At 38.2% G+C, this 20770-nt stretch overlaps 1 protein-coding gene across 19 annotated transcripts in view; it reads left to right on the top strand.

Moving 5' to 3' along the window:
* The first annotated feature begins 37 nt into the window (after positions 1–37).
* ppfia4 (PTPRF interacting protein alpha 4) overlaps positions 38–20770 on the top strand; it is a 129955-nt gene continuing 109222 nt past the window's right edge. For 13 of the 19 annotated variants that reach the window (XM_077203272.1, XM_077203274.1, XM_077203273.1 and 10 more), the window contains exon 1: positions 365–995. In XM_077203272.1, coding sequence (XP_077059387.1) covers positions 747–995 — 249 coding nt within the window. In that variant the 5' untranslated portion in view covers positions 365–746. Of the gene's footprint in view, positions 996–20770 lie in introns of all 19 variants that reach the window. The other 6 variants (XM_077203271.1, XM_077203287.1, XM_077203283.1 and 3 more) reach the window with 6 other exon arrangements.

Raw genomic sequence — 20770 nt, forward strand, 5'->3', positions numbered from 1 at the left:
GCCGCCAGAGGGCGCCGCGCGTGACAACATTTCTCACACTGGCGTCTCGTGCATGACAGTCATGTAGTCGCGTGGTGCTGATGTGAGGAACTCCGATTTTACGCTGTTTGCACGAGCTTTACAGAGCCACGCGGGGTGGATATGATTTTCGCCGACGACGTGGTAGACGTTTAACCTTCACATCCACCAAAGCGTCGGTGCATTCATTTTTTAAAACATGCGCGAATGTTTGTGGAGATAGCGGAATAGCTGTGTTGCAAGCGGGAATGAGCTCGTAGAGGGAGGAGCGCTTCGCTCGGCTCGCCGTGAAGGGAGATGATGATGATGATGGTGGCAGAGGGATCTGGAGGATGCGGCAGACACGAATTTCAACGTTTTCTGAAAGGTTAATAGCAACTGGTGGATGTTAAAGCGAAGGGCGCCGAGGTTCGAGCAGCTGAAATCGGAATATGCATGTAGCGAGCGCTGTGATGAGCGTGCATCGAAATGCATTGAGTTCCAAGTCAAACTAGGTGGATAATGTCAGAGCGGAAAAGGCCGACAGTCATGGACCAGATAGGTCAAGGTGTGTGAAGAATCCAGACAGGGATGCAATTAGTAAAATTAGAGGATGCATTTTAAAATACATGGATATTAATCTGCATTTAAATTGCACTAAATACTAATAGTGCACCTCAATCCTGAATTAAAAAAAAAAATCAAAGCAATTTCTAATCTGACTTAGACTTCATAGTACACCAAGCAATATGATGTGCGAAGTGATGCCGACCATAAATGAAGGAGACTCGGTGAGTTCCCAGAGAGGCTCTCAGAACGGCACGGATGCCGAGGCTAATTTTGAACAGCTGATGGTGAATATGTTAGATGAGAGAGATAAGCTGCTAGAGTCTTTACGGGAGACACAGGAGACCCTCATCCAGTCGCAGACCAAACTCCAGGATGTTCTTCACGAGAGAGATGTGCTTCAGAGACAGCTCAACTCCGCCTTACCGCAGGTAAACACACACACCTGACACAGGTACACAGGAAGTTGCATAATAATTAACCAGTTTACGCTAAAATGGCGTTTTTACTGTAAAACCCGCAATAAATTAAATGTGAGATCTTCGAACAGTACAAGAAGCTAATTTGAACGTCTATTTTTATGTTTCCCAATTGACAATAACTGTAGCAGCTATTTTGAAAGAAACTGTGGTTACTAGCCCAGTGAATAAAAAAAATAGTGTTTTTTTTTCAGCCCATTGATGTGTCTAAAGGCCCCATGATATTGCTTGACTAGTGTTGACATATTTCCTGAGGAAACAGGGGGTTGGGGCTGGACATGCCAAAGGGCTCGTCCCATTTTGTTTAGCCCGGCCCGCCTACTTTTTCAACAATCTTGGTTCTGGAAGTATTTTTCCCATAAGGATTTTTAAGACATTAATATTTCCCAGAGGGAGGTCCTTGTTTAAGTGAATCACAACATTACAAACTTTGATTTGAAGCATAATAGGCTTTTGGTGTGATTTGCTAATTTCTTTGCAGAATCATGGGCAATGTAGTTTATTTATTTATTTATTTATTTTTACCAGACATTTCCGCTGTTGAGCATGATTATTTAAAAGAAAAAAAAGAAGAAGAAAAAAAAGTTGATATAATGCAGGATGATGGCTTCAACAAAAGCATGTACTATCGATATAAACCGCATAACTCACAGTAGGCCTGTTTTTAGCTACCAGTAGTGAGTAATCAGTATTATCTGTTTTCCTAGAAGAGACTAAACATTTTAAATGTCTGTGTTTGCTTAACAATATTTGTTAATGGTAAGGTATAGGCAATTTTGTACACACTTTTTGTTTTACTGGTTGGAACTCTCTTCACATCCTGATAGCAATCAATACTATTAAATGTACATATACAGTATCTTCTGAGGAAGTCTCAGGACCAAAAAATGTTTGTCCAATCATTGCATTCGGTCTGAATGCAATGACAGGATGTCCTACCTGCCTGTCAGCATATGTTTTTCCATACCCTGCTCGCACAGACATCACACACGTCATCAGTGCTTTCCATAATATGCAGAGTTGTGGACAGACAGTCATCAAGCGCCTCAAAAAAAATGCTACAGTTCCTCCTTTTAGGTGTACACTAACATATAGTAACTTCAAATCTAACAGACAATGATGACTTGATTTTGTAAGATCTTTCAATATAGTTAAATGGATATGGCAATGAGAACTGAAGCGTTAAAGGTTTCCTCATTGTTTATGACTTAAGTGACCATTAATATAGTATTATGGTGGATTTTTTTTTTTTACAAATATGTAGTTATATGAACCAATAATTGTCCTCAGAAGAAATGTTCCTAGATGAATTGTTTTGGCAAAATAGCTAAAACTGATCTATTATTCATTTTTAGTGCATTCTGTTTAGTAGCTTCTCAGACCCACACAATAATAGGGGATGCATTGTGGAACTGCTGGTGGCAGGTAAACACTTGTTTTCACAAAGGTGCATCATTTACTTGAATAACTGTGTCCCAGAAATGCCAGCGGTTGTGATTGTGCATGCGTTCCAGTCAAATAAAGGCAACAAGATTATAATTTAAAGACAAATCCTACCTACAATTATGCATATCAAAATCATTTACTTTTTTCCCTAGTGAGGTGTATGAGGGTGGTGGTAGGTTAGGCTTCAGAGGAGCTGAGATGAAGAGGGCATCTTCTAGTGTATCTTTCTCTGTATCACATAGCTCTTTTTGGTCATTCTCCAAGGAGACAAGAGATATTTATCGATCCATCTCAGTATCCTGTCCCCTTCCTTCCCCCGTCTCCCTCCCTCTGATTTTGTCTTTCACACAAGTGATGCAAAAGCAGCTTACTTCTCAGTCTACGTCACCCTGCTCAACCAGACTGCTAATAGGTGGATCAAGAAATCTCCTCCTGTGGGAAGATTTTAAGACTGTTACTTGCAAATTAGTTTTAAAAGGAGGTGAATGAACCCTGGAAACAGAGACCAGGACCAGCGTATGTAGTTGAGAGATGCATCACCATTCTGTCTCTGGAGGAAAATTGGACTTCCTGTCTTGCGGCTTGCATGTCTAGGACTGTTCAAAGGAAAATGCATCATTTCATGTGATGCTCTGGGGTATGTGAGAGTGTTGCGAGGCCAATTAATCTAGTTAACAGCCAACGTTTACATTTAAACCCTTTAATTTAACTTATTGGCTGTATACTGTAGTATTATCCTCAAATGGCATGTAACCTCAGACTGTTAACACTTTCTTGACCTGGCAAGCTCTAATTTTCTGGGAGTAAAGGTCTTATTTATAAGGTACTGAGATGAAGCATGTAATGAATGCTTTTGTGGATGAAAAGTGTGAGAGGTTAGTTAGTAGCATTATTGAGGCACTCAGTAGCAAGTCATCAGATATCCTGACTTGCTCTACAGAAGTTGGGGTCAATAAGTGTAATTTTTTTTTTTGAATTAAGTTATTCTTTTATTCAGCAAGGGTGCATTCAAATTATCAAAAGTGACAGTAAAGACATTTATAATGTTACAATGTTTTTTTTAAATTCAAATAAATGATGTTCTTTTAAAAAAAAGTATCATGGTTTCCACAAAAATATTAAGCAGCACAACTGTTTCAAATCAAGTATCAAATCAGCATATTAGAATGAATGATCATGTGACACTTGAGACAGTAATGACTGCTGAAAACTCTGACATTTATGAAAGCTTTGACATAAATAAATGACATTTTAAGAGATATAGTTCTCTTAAATTGTAATAATATTTCAAAACAATATTGTTTTAACTGTATTTTTGCACCAAGGCAGCCTTGGTGAGCATAATAAATTACTTTCAAACCTATTAAACGATCTAACTGTAAACGATTGTAGTGTAAAATAATTGCTGGTGTTTTAATTATAATTATAAAATATCAGTTCTGTCAATTTAATATCTTTATGATTCAGTGAATAACTCCCATTTGCATTGTATTGTAATTTCATAGGCCGCTGTTGGTGAAACTGTTTCATCGTTAGTCGTTTGGAGCACACCACCTTTCTTTCTGTCCATAGTGTATAAAGCTAATTATACCTTGCCGTGGTTGATCACTTCTGTTTTGGTTGGTGGTCTGTAATTGCTGTTGAGCAGCTGGTACGAGTAGGTTTTCAAACACAAAGATGTGCTTTACATCCTTTAGTTAGGTCCCGGAAATTCATTGGCTCTATGTTTTTGATTATGAGAGTGTATTGTTAATGCAGAGTATGAAGAAAGTATTAAGGATGGTGATGATGATACATGAACAGTATACAGACTTGATTCTGCCGAGTCATCTTTAAGACAGCTGGCAAAGACAGCTGACAGATATATGTGTCCTGTACTCATGGGATTTACCTCAGTGCAGAGTTAGCATCCTCCTTCTCACTCTTGAATTATAGTCTATCAGGGATGTTGGCTTGTCAGCAGTGCCGTCAATCAAACGTGTTTGTCCATTCAGATCAGGGTGAACTGGAGTGGGTATGAGGGCTGGGGAACTGGCCGAACGCCATGCACTGAGTGGGGAGAAATGCCATGCTGTCTCTGTCTGCTGTGGGGAGGAGCTCTGTACCCTGTTTATCTGAGTGATGTTTAGAGGAACTGGCATGTGGAGATGGTTCTTGAGTTGAGCAGTTAAATCCTGAGTCATATGCTCACTCATGTAGAATGGAGGTCAAGTGTGGGATTGTTTAATTTGTCCACCAAGCAGTTGTTCCAAGAAGTCCTTAAATAATAAGCTGTACTAAATAGAAAAAGGGATCCATTTGATCACATAGAACTGTGTGTGATCTGAGGCAGGGTGGATTCTGTAGCAGTGTATGTATGAGACATGAGAATCCTGTGAAGTCCTGCCTGGGAGAGTTGAGACGTTTCTGCTTCTTTGTGCTTGTGTATCTGATGAAAACTGCCTTTTGATGTCTTTTCCCGTTTTAAGCTAGATTAATATCTATTTCCTGTTAAATGGTTGCCAGTCAGAGTTTTTGATGACATTTGATGTTTAATGGCTTCAAAGGATGACTACTTTCAATCAGAGGATCCAACATTTCAACCAAACATCCAGTATAGCCAAGCACATTCAGAATGTTTAATCGAGAAGAAAAATCGAATTAGAAATAATGCATTCTTTCTCCTTTTCCCCAAATGAAAATCCAAGGGAAAAATTTGTAATAAGAAATTCTTGCAGCTGAAAAGTAAATGTTAATACACACTACTGTTTAAAAGTTGGGGGTCAGTAAGTTGAAAAAAAAGTTACTTTATATAAAGTAATTGCATAGTCTTTAGGAAACTTAATGGCCAAATAAAAAAATATTGTCAGCAGAATCTCAGCAAATATATTTTCGAAGTTATATTGCATTTTCAATATTGCTTAGCCTTAGTTTTCAGTCAGATTTGTATGGATGTGTCATGCAGTATCTTAATCCTTACAATCATTAATGCTTTTAGGATGTTTCTAAAATAACAGACCCCAGAACAGCTCCCGTCCTATTAACCCCTGAAATAAAGTTTGCTGTGCTTCACTGACTACACAACTGCACTTCGTCTCCCGTCATTGAGCGACTCAGCATTCCCCAGCTTTCAGTGATAGATGAGCCTGATCAATAAATGCTATTTTCTCATCACTGCCTCATTGGAGGATGTGTCAGTTTTGCAGAGTCTCTGAAAATTTACACTCTACTCTCAGAGAACAGTGCGACCCTGCTTACAGTTTAATTTTAGGCAGCTGGGCCAATATTATAGAAATAGCATGAAGCATTTCCTTATTTGTAAGTCGCTTTGAAAAAAAAAAAGTCTGCTAAATGATTAAAATGTAAATGCAGAAAATGCCATTGCTGTTTATTTTTGCTGGTATAATCCATACACTGATATTACACTGATAATTATGTTTCATCAAATCAACAAATCCAGTTTGCATTTGTTTATAATATGCGAAAAGAAACAGTACTGGCTTTGTTTTCCTAAACTCACACCATTGCAGGCTGGTACCGTGCCAGCACAGGTGTAAAAACAGCATCACATGGCTTTTGGCAGCTGCCGTATCTCCAGCATGACACCTCTGAGCTGCCGGACACTCTCAGCAGCTGCGGGCGATTTGTTGAGTTAACCTCACACATGCACACATTTCTTTGTTGTGGACAAAGCAACGCTCTTGAATTTTATATTAAGAATTTTTTATAAGTAGCCTACGTTTACTGATATTTTAGTCGGCTGTCCAACATATATAAATAATTTGTTTAATGTATCCTGCTTGTATATTTCAGATGGTTTGGTTGTGACTTTTTCTTTTTAAAGTGGACCACCCTGACATTAGAGTATCTCAGGCATTTAGCACTGTAATTTTTTTTGGTCATCTGCTGGTTCACGGTCTCTATTGCAGCTGATTGAAAGGAAAATAAATTTGGATCCGCCCCTTCACATCATTTTTGTTCTGCTGCAATTTTTTTTTTTTTTTTTTTTTTTGTGTGTGTGCATGTAATTAAATTAAAATGAAGCACCCCGAAGCGTGTGGCCGGCTTATGTCTGAAGTCATTTGCGCACTCGAGCTTGTAGCGCTCAGCTGACTGTACAGAAGTGCCGGAGAAAAGGACTATATTCTCACATGATCTCTGACAACACTTTCCCATCAAGGTCTTTTACCTAGACGGCTTTACAAATGCAGTTAAATTGCTACTAGGTTACTTAACAAAATAACTCGTGTCAGGCTGCTTTTATAAAGTCTAATTCTATGTAAAGATGTTATATGTGGACCAAATACAGTAATGATTGTTTCATTCAGGGTTGCCAAAGGAAAGATTGGAAGGAAGGGGCTGTAATCCAAGATGTCTTTTTTTTCTCATGTTAGAGTATAAAAGTCATTTTTTATTATCTATAGCTTTATGTTAACAGCTATGAAAGAAGACAAGAACCCTTGATATAATCGAGGGGAAATTGATTTGCAATTTCTCAAGGACCTTTTCCTTCATGACTGAAGCTGAAGGCAAAATCTCTGAGGGCCTCTTGTAGGGGATTATGAGATCTTGGGTTGTAGAGTGAAGAACCAACCATATAAAAAAAATCAGGAAAAGTCTGTCATGGTGGTCTGGGTTTATGATTGTCTTGCCAAAGTTTGTCATGTACGAAACCTCAAGAAATATGTGTGGAATTGGTCCGTTATCTTTGGTGTGTTTTCCTCTAGGCGTGATATAAGCGTAATGCCACTCAGATGCTGTGGCAGGGGATTAGGAAGAGAGCTTTGGTGACTTGACAAACAGTGAAAGAGTATTGCAAACTGAGAGGAAGAGAGTTTTTGAGTATCTTAAGGGATTAGTCTGAGGGCAGTTACTGTGTGCAGAGGGGGAAATTTTTTTTTGAAATGTTGGAGACAAGGTGAGAATTACAGATTTTGGGATTTTTTGTTAAAGCATGGGGGTTGACAGCTTTTTTTAGGTCATGCTTAAATGTAGACTTGTGTCACGGGCTAAAAATGAAAGTGTTTATGTATATTTAAAGGAGACTGCATAGGCGAGCAGAGAACGTCTGGTCTATTTTTATTTTTCGAGATGCTGTGACTTTTTTTGTGTGTGTGACTCATTTTGTGCTAGCTTCTGTATGGTTATAAAATACACGGACACCGTATCTATCTGCCTATTTTGACATTTTGATCAAATACTGGAGAAAATCAAATATCGTTGTGGATCCTTGTGTCTCCTGTTTCAAGCAAGGGGGTGGATAACCCATGGAACGCATGAAGAGACATGTTTTTATATTTATTTTTCATTAAGGCCTGAATGAGCTGTCAAATCTTTGAGGTCTTATTGATTCAAGAAATGCAAAATTTGAATGAAAGTTCCTGGAATACACATTAGGAAAATAAGCCTTTTCATTTGTGAAGAATTGGCCCTGTTTGAAACAGTCTGAACACTCTGTTGTGGAAGCAGGAGGTGTTTGCTCAATGAGATGGCAATTTTTATACATAGTCGTATGTGTGGTGTTCTTATCTGAAAAAAGACAGAAAGATTGTTAAAAATGAGTACGTAACATTACCATTTTAATTTATAATAAAATCGCATTTACAGTTTGGGGTCTGTAAGATATTTTTTCAAGTAAATTAATACTTTTATTCAGCAAGACTACACCACATTGACCAAAAGTGTCATTGGCATTTATAATATATATATGTATATACATAACATACATATCACGATTTCCGCGTACATAGTAAAGGAGCTGTATGTAAGAAATGTATTTCAATTAATCATAAAATGGCCCTGATATGTCACTAGACATTTAGAAATCATGTTCATTTCAAATACTTATATCACTTACAACAGTAGTCCGGCCAGGATATTGTCATTTAAAAAGTGAAGTTGCAGCCCTCAACTGATGTTTATGTTGTCATGTTGTGTTTTGGTCTGATGCGCCACCCTCCACCTATCTACCAATCACGAAGTCAGTAGTGTTGCGGCATCCGGGTTGCCAGCTCTGCTCTAGTTACCACCGGTTACCACAGCTGCAGCTACAAACATGTCGGAATCGGATAAAAAGTCTAACGTTGCGAAACCAAAATAACCTCGTTATGGATCCGAAATTTGTGACAAACTCCGAAATAAAACAAGGATCTGTATAGGAGATGCCTTTGAAAGATGGAGACGGCTGAAAACAGAGAAGAATTTGACGCCAACGTTGCTAATTTTCTCCTGGACAGGTAAGATTCATGTATGTTTGGCTAACATGTACTTGATGTAAATGGACATTACAAATATTCATGACAGTCGTGCAAAGTAACGTTACGTTAGCTCATATGGAGGAGGTGGGTCATCGAAATGAAAAGGTAAGGAATTGTTTGGGTAATAAAAACGGCGAGTCGTCATTACTAACATTAGCAATTCATTATCAGAGCCCGTTTCTCTGTCATTATGCTGAGACGCTGTGGAAAACAACATTAGCACGCCCATTATTGTTTATCATGCAAGTTCCACAGCCAAAAATAATAGAATGACATGTAACGTTAATCTTTCACATCACATATTTTAGCGTTATGGACGTGTTCTGCTGGTAGGGTTGCCACCTGTCCCGGTTTTTCTGGGATTGACCCTTTTTTTAACAACTTGTCCTGGGACACTGAATGTCCCGGTTTTCAAATGGCTATGTGAATATGTCCAGGTCTTCTAAAGGCTACGAAGAATATGTACTGACCGGTTTTCGCAAGTCTAGGCGCACGACAGAGAGGTATAGAGCGAGAGACCTTGCGTGTGTGTGCTAGTCTGCGTGTGTGCCTCATGAAGCACTTATTAGCATTTCACTTATGGCGTCAGCTAAATTAATAGCTGTATCTTTGATATCGGTTACTCACAGTGACAGAGGCACTTGTACTTACATTAATGACCGATACCTACCGTTACAAGTTAGACTAACAGCTACTGTTCTAACAATGTACTGTCACATATGAGCGTACATCTTTATGATTATATTTGGCTAATCGCCATTAGTAAATTTTTGCGATATATAATTACTTTGCAAAACATCTCTCATTTGAAGCATAAACATAATTAACAGAAAAAGCTTCTTGTAGCAGCCTACGTTCCTGCTGTATCCTGCAGCCTTTCTGGCAACCTCGATTCAGGGAGGAGGGAGAGGGGATACACCGCTCTACAGTAATTTGAAAGTGTTTGCAATACCAGTTTTGGCCACAATCTTACATACGGCTCCTTCAAGCAGCACAACTGTTATTAACATTGCATTTCTTATCACTATCAAATCAGCATTTTAGAATGATTTCTGAAAGATCATGTGACGCTGAAGACTGGAGTAATGATGCTGAAAATTCAGCTTTGCTGTCACATGAATGCATTATGTTTTAAAATATATTAAAATAGAAAATGTTTTATTTAAAATTGTAATAATACTTCATATTATTACTGTTTCTATTTTTGATCAAACAAGTGCAGTCTTGGCAAGCGTAAGAGACATCTCTCAAAAGCATTTAAAAAATCTTACCAACCCCAAACCTTTGAAAATAATTTTGTATTGTTAGTCTTATCATAACAGCAGACCTCTCCTCAAGAAACCACAAAGTTCCATGTTTCTTCATCGCAGTTTTGAAACTACTACAAAACCAAAATGCCATTAAAAAATAATTAATTAAGAATTATAAAAAAACAACTGAAGAGAGATCCAAAATATATAAACAGTGCATTATTTATTTTATTTTATTGTATTGTCAACTAAGTATCAAAGTACTAATACTTTAGACATCCTGAATTTCATCTCCATAGCACAAACAGTGCTGGGCGAGTTAGTTGCCGAGGTTTAATAGTTAAGGTGGTTCTTTTTTTCTTCGTTGTTCTGCCACCTCTGTAGTTTACTGCCACAATCACGGCTAGTGTCTTGTGATGTCCTGGCTGTGCTGTACACAACCCTGGCCAGAGTTCACTTCTTTGTGCGTTCACGTAAAGATAAGACTCTTGAACACTAATGAAATATTGCTGTGAGTGCTTTCACGCAGCATGATGCCGTGTCTTAGCCTCTGTAGGTTTGCCAAACCATCTGCCACCAAAGGCTCTCAGCGCGATTAGCTCACCGAGATGCCAATTTGTCCCTTCTTGCTATCAGATGGGGTGAATATTAGCAGCAACATGGAAACTGTCACACCTGAATGAAGAGCAATCATTTGTGGGTTTTTAAAAAATGAGCACTTTGCGTAACTATTTAAGAACCCTAAAATGCTAATTTAGATTTAGCAAAACATGTAATTTCATACAGATTCTTCCCAGCATGAATGAATGCAGAACTATGGTGACTAATGCTTGAATAAATCTCCAGCGCTGAACACTAACTGTCCTGACACAAGGATCCATTGATAAAGCTTTCATCTTTCAGCAATCAATGTTAATATAAAGTGTTAGAAGTGGTATCTAGATCGCTATAGTAAAACTGATTTTCTTCTAAAAAAGGAAAATAGGCTGCGTCATTGTGCAGTGTATGATCTGTCAGTATAAATGTCCAACTCTGTATTACAGAAACACATAATATGTCAGGCATGTTGATCTGTGTGCAGTACATTAACTTCAGCTGTCCGTCACTCAAGCCAGGAACAAGAAAGCATTTCCCCTCGAGGGCTTGACTGTCAGTTTTTCAGAAAATAGCCCATTTCTGAACCTTTTGCAATGCTCCCACAACATCACTGGAGTGCCGAAACCCTTCTGAGGCCCAGCGCTCTTTAAAAAGTCATAGCGGTAGCATTCGAGCATGGTGAGGAGGCTGCATTTGGTGTATTTAAGGATAAGATGTATAATTAATGCATATTTGATTTAGCATGAAAGATTTTGAGAGATGGATGTGGAAATCAGAGGAGGATATTTGGGAAAAGTACACTGGAAGAGGCTTATGAGCATTTCATCGAGATTTTTTTCTCTTCTCTTCTCTTCTCTTCTCTTCTCTTCTCTTCTCTTCTCTTCTCTTCTCTTCTCTTCTCTTCTCTTCTCTTCTCTTCTCTTCTCTTCTCTTCTCTTCTCTTCTCTTCTCTTCTCTTCCAGTGTTTGACAGGACTGTGAATAATCGCTCAATGTAGTCATTGAGGCAGTCCATTAAGGGTCCAGTTACTATAACATTATCAGCCCTCACACCCGCCCCCGCGGAGGGTGTGATAGACTCATTACATTGAGGAGCCAATGAAAGCGTTGCCATTTGTCACTGGACTGAGGGAAGGTGACAAGGAAGATTTCATACACAAGATGGACCATTTGAAGTCGCTTAAGATCCTTTTAGGGGGTCGAGCGTGACTCATAGTGACGTCTATTTTAAAACTGGATAAGTGGAGAATGGGTCAAGGACAGTAGGGGATAGTGGAGAAAGAAGTGTAAGTGGGTAGGCGCCCCTAAATTTAGCAAACTGTGCACATACATGACCTTATGTTTGGAAAAAGCCCTTCATATACCGCTAAACGTGAGACACTTTCTTTTCATGCCATTTCTTACTATTAAAAACACTGCTACAAAAAGAATTAAAATTGATTTTTATATTCTGAAGGTTGAACCTTTTTCTGCCTAAAAATGGAAAAATTAAATGTAACAAAATCCATCTGTTTATCCATCCATCTATCCAGAAATATAACTGTATTACTTTAAACTCTTTCTCATTTATCCTTGTTTAGGAGACAACTTGAATACAACTTGAATGGCACAGTATATAATGTAACAGTAATACTTAGGCAGACACATCTTGTTAAGATTCCTCTCTAGATAGCATCTGTGTTATTTTCTTACACGTTAACAATCCCTCTCCAGGACAGGCTTGTGTTTGTGTGCGTTTGTGAGTTGGTATTATCTCCCACCAGCCTGTCCATTTACAGAGTTGGTTTACTGTGGCATGTCTTGGAAGACACAACAATTGGCAGCCACAGCTGAATAATCAACTAGACGCTGTCTTATTTCCTTCATGACTTTCACGGAGAAAATAATCGACAATGGAGATTGTTTTGCTCATGCATGCAGCAGTAAACGCATTCACTTAATGATATTCTAGTATTTTACAGCATTTCCAAATCCTCAACCAATACGCGTAGCTCTGGCATATCCTTGAGAACAACCCCCGAGACGTCAAGACGTGCACGTTGCCAAGAAGGTGCCGTGGTGGACCCAAAAATCAATGGAGGGGAAAATATCTCAAGGAGGTTCAAGTAAATTCGCCTCTGTCATGCTAAATAGGTCATCCACTGAGCCAGACAGCTCAATTTTAGCATACCCAAAAGGTACAGTATGAAATGAAGAGAATATGAGCAGTCTGTTAGAGAAAATGGTCGGTTTATGTAGCGTAGCACTTGTGTGGACCATTACATGGGAACATGGAAAGCATAGATTTGGGCCTAAGATGCTTGATGATAATTGTTGAATAATTTAATTCTGTAAAGTCAGGCTAAAGAAATTAAAATAGGCAGTCAAGACTTTTAATGAAGTCCTAACTAGGTTAATGATTCCCATTGGGAGAGAAGACGTAGAGGAGATGTTACCACTTCTGAAAAACTTCGAAAGCAGTTTTACATAACTTTCTTTTTTATTGTTTCAGAATCTAAGGAACTTTACCCTCAAAATAAGTTTATACTACCGCATCATGGAACGTTTTCCTCGAGCGCCCAGTGCTGCTTTTGCACTTACTGGCAAGAAAGTGCTTCACTTGCAGTGAGAGCCAGTAACACGCTGCTGACCCACCAAAGCTTCAACCTCCAACTGTCCTCAGGAAAAAAAATAATAATTGGCAAAATGCAATACTTAGTTTTCCACTGTAACAGTTACTTTCTCTGTTTCACATGCACAATGATGGATGCTTCTGTTCATGCCAAAGCAGTTCACTGCAAAAAGTCCAACAGTCCCTGTAAGCCAAGTCGCCACCTCTTGGCAGCTATTTTTCATGTGGGCAATAGACATACAAGTACAGCTGCTTGAATCCTCCAGACTGGTCCAGCTAATGTGCATGTTTGTTCTTGTGTTAAAAGAAAGAAAGAGAGAAAAAAACATTGGCGCCACTATCAGAATGACATTTGGCTCCATTTCGACATCCATATTGGGCATTGTGACTTTCCTAATAATTTTTCTTTGAATGCTCCGTCATTTCCTCCTCCTTTCTCTGGTATCACTCACTAAGTGTTTAAAGACAAAGTCATTTTTAAAGCAAGTCATTCCAGCCAGTGGCCTTGGTAGTCTTGGGCAGCCATTTCCATTCATACAGTAGAAACAGTACAGCCCCTATACAGGCAATTTGAATAGGCTGAAATCGCTTTCTGTTGAAACTGTTTTCTGAGCTTGAGTTTCAATAATATGATTTGCCAGATGACAAATCACCAATAAAATGTTACATTTTTCTCCAAAATATGTGTGCCAAAATTATTGCCACCCCTACAAGTACAAGTACAAATATAACTGAAATATATTCCCATTCATTTGGTATGTTTTTAAGTTCACCTTAGTGATCAGTAATACTTAAGTAATAAGTCATGACTTCCTGTTTCACTGGGCTCTAAATATGAAGTGACACACAGGCCAAATTCCTACAGCCATCCATCACTATAGGAAAGACCTGAGAACACATCATTGATGTGTGACAGAAGGTTGTCGAGCTGCACAAATCTTTAAATGGCTATAAGATAATAGTTTAATTTTTGGAATACTAATTTTCATTATCTGGAGAATAATTAAGAAGTTTAAACTAACTGGAGATGGTAACATTCTACCTGCAAAAGGATGTATGTCCTTTGAGTAAATGATGACAGATCTTTCATTTTTGTGAACTATTCCTTTAAGTCACTGACAGGCTGTTAACTTTATGTAAGTCATCATTTGATTTCACTCAATCTTTGTGAGTAATGACTGGAGGCATAGGTCTTGTCGACTAGTTTTAAAAGACTTAAAAAGAGCTAAGATTAAACTCATGTTCACAAGCCTCAAGAAATCGAGCATGCCAACAAGAAATGAAAAAAATAAATCAACTTAGCTAATGAGACTGTTAACCTGTTCCACTAAACTCTGTGAAATAAGCCATGTGATTCATTTGATTAGGGCTGTAATTGGGATGTGTTGCTGTGCTAGCAGGACTCCCTGAATGTCCCCAGCACAGGGCTTTGTTAAGAGAGACAGTCTCAGTAAACAGTGAGTCAGGCCGAGTCATGTGTCCTGGGAATTCAATTTGTTGCCATAAAACTACACAATTTTTATGAGGGGACGGTCATTCTGGTCAAAATTTGACATGAAGACATAAAGAGCCAATAAGAGATTTGCTTCCAGCAAATACAAGTAAATGCATCTCATTTCTTAGGGCTGTCAATTTAATATAATAAAGGTGAAGTATGTACGTTTTTAAATGTACTAAAGCATACAAACACCATAATATGTTTGCAGATATGTAGGAAACATGCTGAGTTCACATACTAATTTCTCTGAAAAACAATGCCACAGCCAGTTATTTTACTTTGAAATGTGCGTTCCGTGTCGGAATGTCTGTCTTTGTTTTGGTCTGTTGGATACCGCACGTTGCCAATTTACCCAATAGTATTTCGCCACAACAGGTTGCCAGTTGGCGGAAAACACAGCTTATTGCAGCCATGGAAGTCAGCGAACAAACTGGGTCAGAGGTCACAGATTCTACCCGACCTAAAAAGCCTCTGCACACATTTAAAAATCTCAATGGACAGGAGAATATTAAAATGTGATATCAATAAATCCACTCATCAGCAGTCTCCTCGCATTCCATTGTCAGTTGCGCTCGTTCCTGTTGCATGTCCTCAATCTGGCAACCCGCGTGAGTGTCGAGTCTGAGGAGGAAGGGGCGGGGGAAACAACTCTCTCCAATATTTTGAATTTGGACTGCAGTACCCATTTCAACCGCTAGCCGTCAATCCCACATACTACACCTTTAATTTGGTTCAGATTTTTAACATATAATAATTCATAATTACATTACGAAAGTCATAGTTATATAGGCTAATATAAAATAGAATATAAAATTAACACAATATAATCTTTCCTTCTCCCTCCATCACTTGATTTTAGTACAGTACAACCCTAGGCAACATGAGCCAAACACTCAGCCATATTTACATGTAACTTTTATGAGATGTTTATTTTGGGTCTTCTTCAGCATGCTATTTTGGACCTCCAGGCATGCCCAGAAGATCAATACAAACCCATTCATTCAATGTCCAGCTTGGATGGGTCAATTTAGACCTTTACACGTGGCTAAAGTCTTCGAATGCAAGAGAGGGAGGACAATACAGCCGGAGAGGAGATTAGGGTGGGAAAGGCATACATTTTGTAAATAACAAATATTAGTCCTTGGAATGTTTAGTAATCCCCATGAGTGACAGATTCCCTGTCCCACAGCCATGAATGTCAATGTTGTTTTCCACCGTGTCCCAGTCACCCGAAACGGCGGGCCTCTGTTCTGTATATTTCAACCTCCCTACACTCTTTTTAACTACCTCTTCAGATGTTTTGCTTTTAATAAGAGGCACAAACATGACCGTTCCTGCTTGTGGTTACATTGTGATCTCTGTGAGAAAGAACACTTCAAACATTCCCTATAATTTCATTAATCATTACTAGTTGGCAACTTAATTGATAGTTAGCAATAGCATACATAGCACACATCTATAATTGATTATTTAAATTATTATTATTAAACTTCATTATTATTATTATATAAAATATACAGTCATATAAAATGTTATACAATCATATAAAACGTTCTGAATGTCGTCGTCATGTGATTTATTGTTAAGTAAATAAATAGAAATCCTGTATTCAACATATTCCCTGTCATTATTAATGTTGTCGGGCAGCACAATCAATATTCATCAGGTCGTGCAACCATGTAATTCATTACAACCAACAAATAATAGGTCAAAGTGAACAAATAGCTGAAAACTAAATTGTGAATACTTAATTTATTGAATGCATTTATTTGCATAATTTTATGATTATTTTTCTGTCTTTAAATTTAAAGATACTAAAATTAAAAAAATATGAATAAAATACACAACCACAAAATAATAATGTTTTAGCCATTGAAGTCATCCTAAGGTTTACTTTGCTAAGATTTCACTTAGAAATAAAATTAGGAATATATACAAATATTTGGTTGTACCGCCTGACATTTTTTGCTGGTAAAAAGTAACAACAAAAAAAAGTCAAAAATGATTTTAAACACTTTAAAATGTTATTTAACAAATTAAATTGGATACCATTTTAAAAGCTTTATTTGTCAATGACCCGCCTTTGACACCTTGGAAGTTTACTGAGGCCCCCTGGTTCAGAACCACTGGTCTAGAAACCTCCAATGTTTGTTTTCAATGTCCGAAAAGTTCTGAAAGCTCTTATCAGTGAAGATTATTCAGCAAAATCAACAAAATGCCTGACCTCTACTGAAGAGTGATGGTCGGGGTGCATTGCAGCGGGTGTCTCTTGCCATTGAAAGGTTGTGAATATGACTATGAGCCTAAAATCTGACTAACGTGAGCCGAGCAATAACTGCTTTCAGATTTGTTACATAAAAGTGACGGGGAATGTCTCTAGCTTTTGACAATACCTGCACATGCACACACAACAAATCTTTTCTCTTTCTTGCATTTCTTTCCGTCTTTTGCATTCACATTGTTTTCCTCTGGCTTTCTCTAGGTCTCTTAGGGTTAATCAATGTTTTCCTTTTTGTGTGCACATGCATCAAGGTGTCCTTTATCTTAAAGGCAGACACACAGGCTCTGCGCACTCTTTCTCACACACATTCACACAGGGCAATACTCTTTAATTGTTCAAGATTGGATGCAGTCACTGGCATGTAAACTAAAGACACTGGCAAGGTGCTGAGAGGAATTGAAGCGTTCTTCTGATCACTGCCATTCCTTTCCACTCAGTTTGCCAATCTTAATTGGCGTTCATAAGACTCACGTGTCTCATGTGTGTCTGGTCCTATAACCGTTACACTTGAGACCGAAATAGATCTGTTCCAATGTAAGCATATGTCTTCTTGCCCATATTAAAATGTAATATGTATAAACGTGGCACATTGACTGCCTGGCATGAGCACCTTTGCTCTTTTGTTAAAAATAGATCACGTCTGATCCTCGCAATTCCAAACTGTTTCCATGGTAGCCATCTTAAGATTAATATGGCTCCAGGCGTTCTCCACAGCGTCATTTGAGAAAGAGAACTGCGAGAAAGTATGCTGGGATAGGTTTCTGCATACCATGGCATGTTTGAGATCACTTTAACTGATGCTTATTTGGAAGTCAATGCTAATGATTCTGCATTAGGCATTAATAAGGATTCCTAGGAGAGATGCTAAATCTTGAGTTGTGTAAATTGCTGATTTTTAGGTTATAAAAATGTTGTGTTTATTTGCATTTATTCTTAAAGCCAACGTAAGTTTTGGGAGAGTGACAGCAGCATTTGAATGCAGGAGGAAATGCTCTAAATTATCATGCCGTATTTGTTAGGAGTCACTCCTGAAATCGCAGTTGACAGCTGCAGTGATTAGTAATGTTTTGTTCAGAAGAACTAATCAATTTTTGTTAAACAGGTCTTTTAAGTTAATAAATCCTTCTAGTTTACCTTAATGAGCATTTGAGTGTGGGCTCTGTGTTTAAGATGTGGTCCATTAGTTAAGTTTCGCTTACAAAAAGGTTAATTGTCTATTGAGATACTGTAACGATGTATGAAAGATTGCACAGCTCACACAGAAGTCACTTTCAAACCAAGCAGCTTTTTGTTGGTCAATATGGCAAACTCACATTACCAACTGAACGCGATGTGAACCCCATCTGTATGGAGAATTCTTTCATGGATTTCAGATCATGTGGATTCCTTTTGTAAAATGACTGAATTCTGCCCTCGAAGATTTGCAGAACAACAGAAAATCTCTGTACCTTTAATGATAAGTAGCATGAACGCTTCAATGACTTGTGTAAGATGACTCAATACGGCATTTTCCGCTCCGTCTTGTGCACAGTTGAACGCTTAAACATTTAAGAGGATACTCTAATGGTGAATGTCCACTACAGCTGCAAAATTCAGCTCAGTTCTGCTGACAATGCTAAAATGCCTCAGCTTTAGGGTGTGTCTGTAGCAAATGTGTTCATCACAAATACAAACGATTACAGTTGAAAAGAGGCAAGCGTTGCTTCTGAATGCCCGAAGTAAAGATATGCTTGTAATTTTATACAATTTGTGAAGGCCAAGTATAGTAACCCATACTTGGAATTTGTCCTCTGCATTTAACCCATCCAAGTTAGAGCACACACATGAAGAGTAGTGAGTAGTGAACACACAAACACTGCAAACCGTGGACACACACCCGGAGCAGTTGGCAGCCATTCACTTTAGGTGTCTTGCTCAATGGCACCTCAGTCGTTTCCTGCCGATATTGAGAATCAAACCCATGACCACCATTAACAAGTCCGACTCTCTATCCATTAAGCCACAACTGACCATAATCACAATGAAAGCATCCAGACTGCAATTTTTAACATATAAACTTTTGCCGCTCTCAACACTTTCTCCGGTTCGCTGTCAAACCCACAATTCATCACGTGAGCGTGAAGCTCAACTTTCTACAGGAATGAATTTAAAATGTTCTGCTACGCTCCGCTCATGCACCAAAATGGCCATAATGGCGGGTGAATGTGCTAAGAGTGAGTGCACTATTCAGTCTTCCTTTCTTTTCAAGCACTCAAATTATTCCCACGTGCTGTTGTCTGACACCAAAAAGAAGACTGCACACAAAAAAAATATGTCACGCAGACTGTCCGTGAGCTGGACGAACGGAAGCATATTTTTGTCTTAAAGGGGTCCTATTATGCTTTTTCACTTTTTCAACTTTAGTTGGTGTGTAATGTTGCTATTTGAGCATAAAAATATCTGCAAGGTAACAAAACTCAAAGTTTAATCCAAGGGGAGATCTTTTATTTAACAGAATTCACTTTCCAAGAACTACAACAAACGTCTCGTTTGGACTACTACAACGTATTTTTTTTCGGGCTTTGTGAATTCATAGTATTACTCATTTAAATAATTCCCGTCCATGAAATACGCAAAAAAGCAGACAAAGCCCGGTTGAGCTGCTGCTATGTCAAAGAGTTAAAGGGGTCCTATTATGCTTTTTCACTTTTTCAACTTTAGTTGGTGTGTAATGTTGCTATTTGAGCATAAAAAGATCTGCAAGGTAACAAAACTCAAAGTTTAATCCAAGGGGAGATCTTTTATTTAACAGAATTCACTTTCCAAGAACTACAACAAACGTCTCGTTTGGACTACTACAACGTATTTTTTTTCGGGCTTTGTGAATTCATAGTATTACTCATTTAAATAATTCCCGTCCATGAAATACGCAAAAAAGCAGACAAAGCCCGGTTGAGCTGCTGCTATGTCAAAGAGTTAAAGGGGTCCTATTATGCTTTTTCACTTTTTCAACTTTAGTTGGTGTGTAATGTTGCTATTTGAGCATAAAAAGATCTGCAAGGTAACAAAACTCAAAGTTTAATCCAAGGGGAGATCTTTTATTTAACAGAATTCACTTTCCAAGAACTACAACAAACGTCTCGTTTGGACTACTACAACGTATTTTTTTTCGGGCTTTGTGAATTCATAGTATTACTCATTTAAATAATTCCCGTCCATGAAATACGCAAAAAAGCAGACAAAGCCCGGTTGAGCTGCTGCTATGTCAAAGAGATGTTGTTTTTTCCTAAGGATGACAAACTTAACATTTATTTTAAACAATGTTCCTGATCATTATACTCCCAACGTTTATCTGTGTGCTGCACATTATAAGGAGAACAGCTTCCAGAACCACTACTCACAAAAGCTTCTACTGAAATGGAGCGGTTTCCACTTTGTCTGGACAAACTGTTGTTTGTGGATCACAACTTATTATTTCTAGTTGCATTTTCTATTAACAGTTCCAATTATAAGTTTTATATTGCTGCTTATGTTGTTTTATGTTATTTTGTTATGTTGTTTGCCTGCTAGCCAACATGTTGATAATAGTGTTTCTGTAGCTTTTGTAAGCTCTCGCTTTTGTAAGACTGTTCACCGCACCTTAGAAAAATGAACCATGTTTTTGTGATCGGTTACTGTTTGTTTTACCATAGTTTTAGAGGGACGGAACATTTCCCGAACACACGCCAAGCCGTGCCAATCACAACACATTGGGCCAGCAAACCAATCACTAAGGGTGTCACAAACTCGATTTTAAATCGAAATCGATCGAAATTAATTCACAATCTCAA

Source organism: Siphateles boraxobius, unplaced genomic scaffold (assembly GCF_051911475.1).
Source record: "Siphateles boraxobius isolate OS27281-9 unplaced genomic scaffold, OSU_SipBor_1 5, whole genome shotgun sequence".
NCBI lineage: Eukaryota > Metazoa > Chordata > Actinopteri > Cypriniformes > Leuciscidae > Siphateles > Siphateles boraxobius.